Consider the following 12,718-nt stretch of genomic DNA (forward strand, 5'->3'; position numbering starts at 1 on the left):
TCGTCACGATAGGAGGAAGGGTTTGGTGAGGGATCGTCTTATGGCCCGAACATAGAAGACTATTAAAGTCATCTTCTCTTGTGTTGACCTTGACAAGTACATTCGTTGACTCGAGCAAAAGGACTATGTGGAGTTCCATATGATGTATGAGGCCTGGACTGGTATGAAACCCCAAGAGGACCTCAACTCTGACGTGGATACCACCCAGTCCAAGGGTTCTTGACTTGTTTTTTGCCCTTCTTGGGCTTGTAATTTAGGAAATAACTTATTTTTCTTCTATTTTTCCTTATCTTTTTGTAAGCACGTGGAAGCTTGTTTTCCTGCATTTTCTGTAGTTAATGGTGAATTACTATGTTTTATAAACTATTCTTGATTGCTTAACACTGATTGAATTGAAGGGTTTAGCTCGGATATGTTTTGGGTGTGTATAGATGTCTGGGGAAAACATGGGAGACAGGATGAGTTTTTTCCTTGCCCTGTCCCGCGCTGGTAGGAAAATCCCTCTTTGGCGGGAATAATCTCACCCCAGCGACTCAGACAGAACCATAAGCCAGGCGAATGATTTATGCGTTCTTTTTTATTTTTTAAATTTCACAAAGGTTCCCAACTTTACCAAACAGTTTTAGGATATTTCTCTGAACAAAAAGAAACCCTTGACTACTCTAAGTACAAACCACAATACACAAACAGTTTGTTCCTATAATTTCGACACCACAACTCTACACATCCCCAGGATACACCCAGACATTCACGCGGTTATTATATAAGTTTAAGACACGTTCATATCTGCCTCACAAATCACCTCGTAGTTTTATCTAGACCCCCTCATTGAATCTAGTCATTGCCTTCTTTTCACAACGGGTTTCACGATATGAAAGCATTTACAACTAAAAAAACTTCAATCAATTTGTCCAACACATTGCACTTATCAAAGTTAGACACACAATTATAGTGCACATAGCCACATCGTCACAATCAAGCAATTATAACCTTCACATTCACAGTTAATTCGGGAAACAAGAAGCACACATTCACATACTTCAAGATATAACTCATAGATAAGTCCAAATTCTTAATTAGTTTCTTCCTTGCCTGGATGACTATTACTGATCATCCCTATGTTTACATCTCCCTAGGGCAAGATTCGAATTGGGAACTTCTAAGTTCTAATTTACCTTGCTTCTGTTTCTTCAGTTGTGATCACGACGTTCGGCTCACTTTGTTGAGATACAAATCGGAATCGAAAGATACCAATTGGAATCAACTCGTACCACAAGCGACACTCGCACGATATGAGAGAAAAAAAAATGAACAACTTCCTAAAATGCTTCTTTTCCTCCTGAATATAAGATGTTGACGTCAACACTCCAATCCGCAAGAGTCTAGTCCACGTTTTTGTTCTTGTACTGGGAGACCAGTAACAAGGGCTCTGATATAAACTTGTCATGAATCAACCCACTTAGTCGTGCGGGCACCCACTCTAATATCTAAGTAAGAGAACCCTCATATACCAATAGTCAAAACATGCGTAAAGTTTTTAATAAATAGAAATATACTAACAAAATTTTATAAATAAGAACTTTTAACACAATTTGGTTTAGACTTGTAAAGTATTAACACCCCCAAGGATTTAGTCTAAACAGGCATAAGAGCTACTAAGAGTATGAAACCAAACATGATAATGAAAAGACATCTTCCACCATCTAGAAGGAAAAATAGATGTTGCTGGAGATTTCTTCGTCTTCACCTAATGAGACATCACTGACCCTACATCCAGACTATGTCAAAAGACATTGCAATAGTAGTATCAATAAAAAAAACTACACGTACTGGTAGGCATCATCGGTCAGCCTGACGTCCACCGCATAATATAAGAATTCATCTAATAAGAACATGCAACAAGACCACTCACTTATCCACCTTTACCTCTCTTGAATACCTCATAAATACACTAGAACCCTTACTATTAACCACCTTCCTGTTCAATCTACTTACTAGGTTTTTGATCTTAGCCCAAAAACATCCTAACGCATAAAAGAATCCACAAATACAACTACTGGGAAACATCTGATCATGTATGAGTCTACATGAAAAATCCATCCTGTATCCCTGACTTGCCAGCTTGATCGCTTGTCTTATTTACCCTTTTCTTAGCGGGTGGTTTATGTCTGGTCCTTTCGGGTCGCCTGACCTGGGCTGATGGCGCGTGAACCTATCCAATTTCAGTGCCATATGAGTCAAGAGCTAGAGCAATAAAGTAGGGATTTTAGGAAAGCGGATTATCTTAAATTGGGATAAAAATAAAAAATATGTGGTTAAACAAGTAATATCCTTACAACAAACAGATGTTTTCTCAAATATTGTTTAATGATGTTGATTGTATAACCACGACTCTTCATCATACATCTCTTATCACCACAATCAGTTTATGTGGACTCTTAAATGATCATATAACATGTTTTTATTTAATTGGATAAATTTCAAAAATATAATTTATTATTAATTAATTGTTGTATTTTCAAAATCCTACTAGTTTTGGACAATATATAAGTGTCATATTCTAGTACGCCCAATATCGACAATGCTTTAACATAGACATAAACCCGAATATACCTTACTAATGTTAGACTGTAAATCTCATTTATCATACACACACTACACACATAGATATACATCAATTGTTTAAGAGGTATATATATTTTGACGACCAGTACATATTTTCATATACATATTTCACAAGTAACATTTGATTTTTTGATATACAACCAGTACATATTTTCGTAAACATACAGGTACACATGCATTAAAATACACAAACTCACATTATGACCTTTTTTTACAACTCATACTTCTTTAATTATTCTAATTCATACATTAAATTTATTGCATCACGAATATTATGAATCTTCATTTGCTAATAATACACCGTCTAATAGAGAACATGAACGACTCGATAATAAACATTTTAGATGGCGTAAAAAAGGCATTTCATCTTTTCATTGATCTATATTAGATCATGACTAGTTACCATAATCGTTGATACTAAATTAACCAAAATACTGGCAGTAAGCTTGATTACAGTAGCAAAAAAAAGGGTAGCTTGATTACAAAAGCAAATTCAATCATATTTGTTTACAATTTGTTGTTGTTAACACATGTAGTTCTCTTGTGTAGGATTCTCTTACAAATTGAACATTTGTTCCTTTTCTAACTCTTGAAATTCTCACAGATGCCTCTAACATGTTTTTCTGATTTTTTTTCTAAGCTTGATATAAAAAAAAAAGGCGGAATAATCTTCACATTAAGCAATTCTGCTGGAACACACCATTCTGACTCGAAGGGGCACCATTAATAGAAGTCATGTATGTAAGAAGGTACACTTCAACTTTATATAAAGACGAAGAGTACTCATGGATGCTCATACCATACTCATTGCCATGCTTCGATCACAAAGCGGTCATCGCGTGAGCACAATGTATCTTGATCAAGTCATATTCCCTACATGAACATGACATTTTCAGTAGGTCCACATAGGCAGTAACACTCGCACCGAAAATGGTAAATTGATTGGCGTCCTCGGTTACATTCTCCACATTCAAGGAGTTACCCCGGTCATTTGTTTTCTTGCAATTTTTTCGGAGCCGGCACCATTTGATCACCCATTGATTTGTGGATATATGCATGTCTCTCCCTAAACAATTCTCCATACCTCTTAGTAATCAAATTAAATAAAGATGCAACGGGATGCTTTCTTTCATCTATCAACATAGCATTGACTGACTCGACTATATTCGTGGTAATAACATCATATCTATCGCTAGGAAAATGTGCCCCCTCCACTTCTCAAAAAAAATATCATGCTCAAGGACAAGGGCTGCAACGGGGCATTTATTCTTGAATTCTAAAAAATGATTCTCAAACTCCTCCAATGAAAATGCTTTTGTCACATTATAGTAATGATAAAGGTAATCTAAACAATGATGATTTACACAGATATTTTCACCGAAGTGACTCATACAATATCTGTGGTGAGCATGATTGTAAATGTTCACAATACCGTTGGCGATACTCTTGTGTCTATTAGAGATAAAACACAAACTGGCTTGTCAACCTCAATCTCCTTCAACTTCACAGAGAAGAATGTTCAAGATGGATCATTTTCTTTGTCGACGACACAAAAGGCAATCGGATAAACATGATTTTCCGTATTTTTTGCAACAACCGTCAACAACACGCCCTCGTATTTACCATGTAAATGAGTGTTATCAGTCATAATTACCTTTCTCATGTAGGAAAATCACTTAATGCAAGCACCAAACGCCAAGAAATAATGCATGAACGTATGACTATCTTCGTTTACGATCAGACAATAACTAGAACCAACATTAACTGTGTCAAACACATAAGAAAAAGATGGTAAACATTAATGTTTGTTCTCCGTTGTATCTCGAACCATTTCCTCGGCAGCCACACCACCCTTCAAACATTTTCAATAGATTGGACTACAATGAAAAAAAATTACACACATCTCTTTGAATCCTTTAACATTTGGACTCTTGTCATCATGATACATATATACACAAAGTGAAGCAATCACTTTGATTGAAATTTTTCAATGGCTAAATGTTGGCATGTTCAGTGCCACAACTATGTTCGCTAATGTACTTATAGATACAAAATCTATGTGAACACTCACATTTCCTCGCCCGGAACATCCATACACAGTTGGCGAGATACACATTCACCTTTAAGTATTTAGTACAACTATTCAGAATAGCAAAATCAAAGGATTTTTTTGCAGCCTCTTTGGATAATAACAATTTCAACTCATTCTTATTACTAAAAGTTTGGTTTGTACATAAGTTTGTTTCATCGGAGAAGGAATGGTTGGAATTTGATTTCAATTCCATTTGTCCCTGCATTTGTTCACAACATTCGGTTGAGGACTTGCGCATCTATCAGCTGATTTTCCATATTAGTTGGATCATCATGTATATTCATTGAATGATCACCTAAGCTCTCATTTAAATTATCACTCAAGCTCTACTTTCAATGATCATCCAATCTTTCATTTCCAATTGAATCATTGTTGCCATTAAATGAATTTGTTGGTTCAATTGGAGGCCTCGCATTGATGTTTATCCTCAATGTAGGGCTAGAGCCATCAAGACCAATATCTAACATGCACAAGCTCACATGTCTATCATTTATTATGAATGTGGGATGTATTTTTTCTCTTCCCTTCATTTGATAGCTAATCACCAAGTCATTTGGCACGCAAGGTAACTTATCGGCCTCAATTACACTTGCAATCATATCGTCATATGAACCATTGGACATAACGTAATTGGAACTGTTGTCTTACTAATAGATTTCCAATTCAATATTTTGGGAGTCTCCTCCCATACTCCCACATAACAACCACCAGCAACAACAAGTTCAATTACTTCCATTATCGACTGCAAAGTATATACTAGATTACAATATCAGTAATTAAAGATCTATGAAGTTTGAGACCATACAGAAACGCGACTGAATGAGATCGTGGTTCAAAATGCAACTCCTGCAATGGGGTGAAACACATTTTTAATGCTTTTGTACCACTAAAATGTATCTCTAATGAGTTATTAAGTATTTATTATGGAAGATTTTTCAAATATCTAAAATAGCGAAAAATCATTTTGAAGTTTAGTTTTTGAAAAAGAATGAAGTAAACATGACTATTGAGCAATAAATGATGATGATTTTATCATGAAAATGGATATTTTGGCCGGAAAACTCGCAAGATTCATCGGTTTCGACAGCAGCAAAACGATCTCTACTCTGCTCTTCTTTCCCATTGGTTTGGATTTTTTCTTCTTTTCTTTCTAATATAAATTTTAACAAATGCAAATATATATATATTGTTCCAAACTACTTGGAAAACATGGGGATCAAAGTGGTGATATTAAAACATAGTGAGGTCTTTTGTATGTGCCAATTAGGACACATGGATGATGTCATTAATAGTGATATACCACAAATTTTTCAAGACTTTCGTCTTAATGTTCAATTAAGTTTGGAGAGTGACTATTTTTCCAACTCTCCCCAATTACCCATTAGGTGCAGTAGACAAAAACTAGGAAATATAAAACTTTATGGGACCAACAATGCATTGTTATTTATCTGGACTTGACTTCTATAGATCGAAGCGTCAGTAATAACTTTAGCACTCTTTATTAATATATATATTTATTGCCGCAAAAGTTATTTTTGTTATAGTGCATTATTTCTCTGTGGATATTTTTAATAGTCTGTGAAACCAAAAAGAATGTTCAATTTTGTTATTTAAATGAAAACACTGTTTTAAATACAAATGTTTTTGAAGAGTGTTATTTATCACATTAAATATAAACAGTTCATGTTCAACAATTTTAATATAGACAAGAAAGAACAAAGAATTATCATATTGAAAAAAAATATTAAATAAAAGACACGAAACAAAAATAAAAAACAAAAGACAAAAGATTTTTAGAATTAAACTATATCAAAATTATTCCAATGAGAAAATGTGGTGATTATACGTTTGAATGGAAAAAGTATACGTTTTCTTAGAATATTCTTTTTTGTGAAATAAATGAAAACATTGTTTTAAATATAAATATTTTTGAAGATTGTTATTTTTCACATTAAATATAAACGATTCATGTTCAACAATTTTAATATTTAAATATAAAAATATAAGATGAAATAAATTTTATTAATATATATAAAATTTTGTATGAAATATATTGTAATTTTTATCAAATTTAGAGAGTAGTTTTCTAAAATTAGTTGATACAGTATAATTTTAGCCTTTAAATTTTAAATAACACACATATCACTTATCTAGGGATGCACTTGACGAAACGGAGGGAAGGGATAATGGAGTGGGCAGATCTATTATATATACCCAGTTAAATCTTCTTAAATTAAATGAGGGTGGGTCCCCTCATTCTTCTAATAGAGTATATATAATGTTGGATCAGTACCTCATCCAGTATTATCTTTTCATAAAAATCTCACAAATATGACATTGCCCAATGACAACATGACTAGAGAAATGTTGGCTGCACAGGCACACATATGGAACCATACATTTAGTTACGTCAAATCCATGTCACTCAAATGTGCTATTCAACTTGGAATTCCAGATATTATCCACTCTCATGGCCGGGCCATGACCCTCCCTGATTTGGTGGATGCTCTCCCCATCAATAATAATGCTAAAACCTTGGATTATATCTTTCGTCTCATGCGTATTCTAATTCATGGTGGCTTCTTTAATCAAATAAAGGTTAATGATACAGAAGAGGGTTATTTACTTACTCCAGCTTCATGTCTCCTTCTTAAAGATGAGCCTTTGAGTCAAGTCGCCTTTGTGCAAATGGAACTAGATCCAAATTTCATAGATCCATGGCACTCACTTAGCAAATGGATTAGGAGTGATAATGACGACTCCAGTACTCCATTTGCAATTGCTCATGGCAAATCCCTATTTGAATATGATGAGAGACAACCAAATATTAACCGTCAATTTAATGAAATTATGGCTAGTGATTCCCGATTGCTTATAAGTGTGGTGATTAAAAATTGTAGAGGTGTTTTTGAAGGATTAAAATCATTTGTGGATGTTGGAGGTGGCATAGGAATCGTTGCTAAAGTTATTGCGGATGCATTTCTTGATATGAATTGCATCGTCTTTGATCTTCCACATGTAATTGAAGGTTGTGAAGGGAGTAAGAACATAATCTATGTGGGAGGAGATATGTTTAAGTTCATTCCCTATGCTGATGCGATTTTACTAAAGGTAATTTTGTAATACAAAGATTTATTTTCACTATATAAATAAAAGTACTTGTNNATATAATGTTGGATCAGTACCTCATCCAGTATTATCTTTTCATAAAAATCTCACAAATATGACATTGCCCAATGACAACATGACTAGAGAAATGTTGGCTGCACAGGCACACATATGGAACCATACATTTAGTTACGTCAACTCCATGTCACTCAAATGTGCTATTCAACTTGGAATTCCAGATATTATCCACTCTCATGGCCGGGCCATGACCCTCTCTGATTTGGTGGATGCTCTCCCCATCAATAATAATGCTAAAACCTTGGATTATATCTTTCGTCTCATGCGTATTCTAATTCATGGTGGCTTCTTTAATCAAATAAAGGTTAATGATAAAGAAGAGGGTTATTTACTTACTCCAGCTTCATGTCTCCTTCTTAAAGATGAGCCTTTGAGTCAAGTGGCCTTTGTGCAAATGGAACTAGATCCCAATTTCATGGATCCATGGCACTCACTTAGCAAATGGATTAGGAGAGATAATGACGACTCCAGTACTCCATTTGCAATTGCTCATGGCAAATCCCTATTTAAATAGATGAGAGACAACCAAATATTAACCGTCAATTTAATGAAATTATGGCTAGTGATTCCTGATTGTTTATAAGTGTGGTGATTAAAAATTGTAGAGGTGTTTTTGAAGGATTAAAATCATTTGTGGATGTTGGAGGTGGCATAGGAATCGTGGCTAAAGTTATTGCGGATGCATTTCTTGAAATGAATTGCATCGTCTTTGATCTTCCACATGTAATTGAAGGTTGTGAAGGGAGTAAGAACATAAGCTATGTGGGAGGAGATATGTTTAAGTTCATTCCCTATGCTGATGCGATTTTACTAAAGGTAATTTTGTAATACAAAAATTTATTTTCACTATATAAATAAAAGTACTTGTGTTAAAGTTTTTTTTGTTTGATAACTTATGATCAATAAGCAGTGGATATTACATGATTGGAGTGACGAAAAATGCATCAAAATATTGAAGAAATGCAAAGATGCAATTCCAAGCAAGGAGAAGGGTGGGAAGGTGATCATCATTGACATGGTATTGATGGATCATAACCTAGAGAATGTAGATGACAAGTCATATGAAACTCAACTTTTCTTTGACATGCTCATGATGGTACATGTTTCTGGGAAGGAAAGAAATCAACAAGATTGGGCAAAACTCATCTCCGGTGCTGGTTTTAGTGACTACAACATTATACCTATATTGGGATTAAGATCTATTATTGACGTGTTCCCTTAATGTACGGAATTGTCCTAACTTCAAGCAAGCGTCCACACCACTAATAAAATAGTTTCGTGTGTTAATGGGATTAAGATCTATTATTGAGGTGTTCCCTTAATGTACAAAATTGGCCTAAATTCCAGCAAGTGTCCACACCTCTAATAAAGTATTTTCGTGTGTTATTGAGATTAAGATATATTATTTAGGTGTTTTCTTAATGTACGGAATTGGCCTAAATCCCAGCAAGCATCCATATCACTAATAAAATACTTTTGTGTGTTATTGAGATTAAGATCTATTATTGTGGTATTCCCTTAATGTACAAAATTGACCTAAATTCTGGCAAGTGTCCATGCCATTAATAAAATACATTCGTGTATTATTGGGATTAAGATCTATTATTGAGATGTTCCGTTATAGTATGAAATTGTCCTAAATTCTAGCAAGCGTCCACACCACTAATAAAATACTTTCGTGTGTCATTGAGATTAAGATCTATTATTGAGGTGTTCCCTTAATGTACGAAATTGGCCTAAATTTCAGCAAGCGTCTACATCACTAATAAAATACTTTCATGTGTTATTGGGCTTAAGATCTATTATTGCAGTGTTCCCTTAATGTATGGAATTGGCTTAAATTTCAACAAGCGTCAGCACCACTTATAAAAATATTTTCGTGTGTTATTGGTATTAAGATCTATTATGGAGGTGTTCCCTTAATGTACGGTANTAGTAAGCGTCCACACCACTAATAAAATAGTTTCGTGTGTTAATGGGATTAAGATCTATTATTGAGGTGTTCCCTTAATGTACAAAATTGGCCTAAATTCCAGCAAGTGTCCACACCTCTAATAAAGTATTTTCGTGTGTTATTGAGATTAAGATATATTATTTAGGTGTTTTCTTAATGTACGAAATTTGCCTAAATCCCAGCAAGCATCCATATCACTAATAAAATACTTTTGTGTGTTATTGGGATTAAGATCTATTATTGTGGTATTCCATTAATGTACAAAATTGACCTAAATTCTGGCAAGTGTCCATGCCACTAATAAAATACTTTCGTGTATTATAGGGATTAAGATCTATTATTGAGATGTTCCGTTATAGTATGAAATTGTCCTAAATTCTAGCAAGCGTCCACACCACTAATAAAATACTTTCGTGTGTCATTGAGATTAAGATCTATTATTGAGGTGTTCCCGTAATGTACGAAATTTGCCTAAATTTCAGCAAGCGTCCACATCACTAATAAAATACTTTCATGTGTTATTGGGCTTAAGATCTATTATTGCAGTGTTCCCTTAATGTATGGAATTGGCTTAAATTTCAACAAGCGTCAGCACCACTTATAAAAATATTTTCGTGTGTTATTGGTATTAAGATCTATTATGGAGGTGTTCCCTTAATGTACGGTATTGGCCTAAATTCCAGTAAGCGTCCACAAATTTATAAAATACTTTCATGTGTTATTGAGATTAAGATTTATTATTGAGGTATTCCCTTAGTATACGAAATTAGCCTAAATTCTAATAAGTGTTCATGTCACCAATAAAATACTCACATGTTATTGAGATTAAGATCTATTATTGTGGTGTTCCCTTAATATACGAAATTGGCCTAAATTTCAACAAGTGTCCACACTACTACTAAATTACTTTTATGTGTTATATTGAAAAAGTGTCATTCCTCGTTTCCATCATAAATTAAAGGAACCTCTTTAATTTGGGTTTTCTTTTCTGTACTTCTTTCGTTGTTGAGAGTACTTCTTAGAGATAAGTAACTTATTATGATAATATTTCATATATTGTCTAGATATATTGAAAAATATCCATAATTTCACTGGAAAATACTCCTACTAGTACATATAAAGTGTACAACACATGACTAATTAAAAATAATATTTAAGGACATCAATTAAATGTGAGTTCGGAGCCTAAAGGGTATAAAATATTAACAAAAATTCCAAAACGGTATATAAAATTTTATATTAACCAAAACGGAAAAATCGCTGGAACAACAGCGATTTACTACACCGGAAAAAGAAAACAAATCGCTACCTTGGCAGCGATTTTGCAAAATCGCTGCAGTAGCAGCGATTTAGCTTTTTCCGGTGGAGTAAATCGCTGTTGTTCATGCGATTTTTCCGTTTTGGTTGATATAAAATTTTATATACCGTTTTGGAATTTTTGTTAATATTTTATGCCCTTTAGTCTCCTCAGGACTCAAGTAAATGTTACTATCTACTACTACCCTTTTTATCATTACCAAAATATTTTCTCAGAAATATAACTAGCATTTGATCAAATATTTTTAAATTATTTTAGTAAATATTATTTGGGTGAAATTTCACTATGTGTTTGACTATAATATTGGGGAAACATATTTTACTTTTTTAAGAAATATAATTTATACCCATAAGTATGAAAACCTATCAAAACTAATCATATACTTGTATTAACATAGCAAGATAGAAAAATCGACGCAACAAGATTCATGACTTCCCCAATAAGTCAATAAGATCTTTGTTTCAAAAAATTACAACGTACATGACATTGGAGTAATGTGGTAGTTTAGAGTGAGCACGACAAAACATTTTCATACATCGTGAAGTAGACAAAGCATTTAACTTTATTAATTTGAGTCGATTGTTTGTCATTTTCATCAACAACCAGATTATCGCTTTCATATTCACCGCACTTCCATCATTGATTTGATGTTCACATGAAAAAATTATGTAATACAACGCAAACAACTACTATAGAGGATATTTTTGTAAAAGATAAAAGTTTGATGTAGAATTTGAAATTTTAAAAGCTCTCAAATAATAAGATTTGGCCAAAATATTGATTTTTTCTGGTATTTGGAAATTTGGCAAAAATCTTTCCGAAATAATGATAAATTATATGGACTAACACAATTTGACAATTTCTTCTCCAAATTTTACTTGGAAAATGTATGGTCAAACGGCTTCATAAGATAGTTAAGAACCTATGAAAAACGAATGGTAAAAATGAAAAAACCACCACCAATTTTCTAGTGCTACGAGTAATCTATTTATGTTGGACTATGAAAAAAGTCTCAACCATTCATTTAATATTTATATAATAATTAAAATTTAAATATGTTATGGGAAAAAAGGTTGAGTAAAAAGAATTATAAAAAAATATAATATTATATTTTAAATGAACAAAAAAAGTAAAGTAAATAATGAGAAAGTAATATGCTTAACCATTAGGTGCAGTTAGTATTGGCAACTTAAGCCCACTTTTTACTAGCCCGCTCAAATATCTTATTAAATATAGATTGAAAGATTGATTTAACTATGGATAATATTTGGGCTTATATCGATATTTATCCATTAAAATATGTGTATTTTATGGGTAAATTACGGGTCATATATGAGTATTGCAAGTTTTCTCCATATTTTAAGAACATCGTTTGTTTCTAAGTTTTAGAAGCTACGTTTCAAAACTTTCATACATGGATCCCAAATTAATATTTCAACCCTCGACCCTCCACGCCACCCCAAAAAAATAAGTTAATTTTTAAAAAATATTTTAAACTACAAAATATCATATTTTTTTCACCCCTACGCTTGACCCCCACCCA

The 12,718-nt window shown here is 33.3% G+C and overlaps 1 protein-coding gene across 1 annotated transcript; it reads left to right on the plus strand.

Moving 5' to 3' along the window:
- The first annotated feature begins 6,947 nt into the window (after positions 1 to 6,947).
- On the plus strand, positions 6,948 to 9,392 carry LOC107005801 (trans-resveratrol di-O-methyltransferase-like). The gene is made up of 2 exons (XM_015204456.2): positions 6,948 to 7,828; positions 8,814 to 9,392. The coding sequence occupies exons 1-2, from the start codon at positions 7,049 to 7,051 to the stop codon at positions 9,123 to 9,125; spliced, it is 1,092 nt and encodes a 363-aa protein (XP_015059942.2). The 5' UTR covers positions 6,948 to 7,048; the 3' UTR covers positions 9,126 to 9,392.
- Positions 9,393 to 12,718: the final 3,326 nt, after the last annotated feature.

The sequence above is a fragment of the Solanum pennellii genome, chromosome 12, assembly GCF_001406875.1.
Source record: "Solanum pennellii chromosome 12, SPENNV200".
Classification (NCBI taxonomy): domain Eukaryota; kingdom Viridiplantae; phylum Streptophyta; class Magnoliopsida; order Solanales; family Solanaceae; genus Solanum; species Solanum pennellii.

Coding starts and splice junctions, on each gene's coding strand:
- LOC107005801 (XM_015204456.2), top strand. CDS start 7,049: ATGACATTGCCCAATGACAACATGACTAGAGAAATGTTGGCTGCACAG. Junction 7,829..8,813: donor CTGATGCGATTTTACTAAAG/GTAATTTTGTAA, acceptor ATCAATAAGCAG/TGGATATTACATGATTGGAG.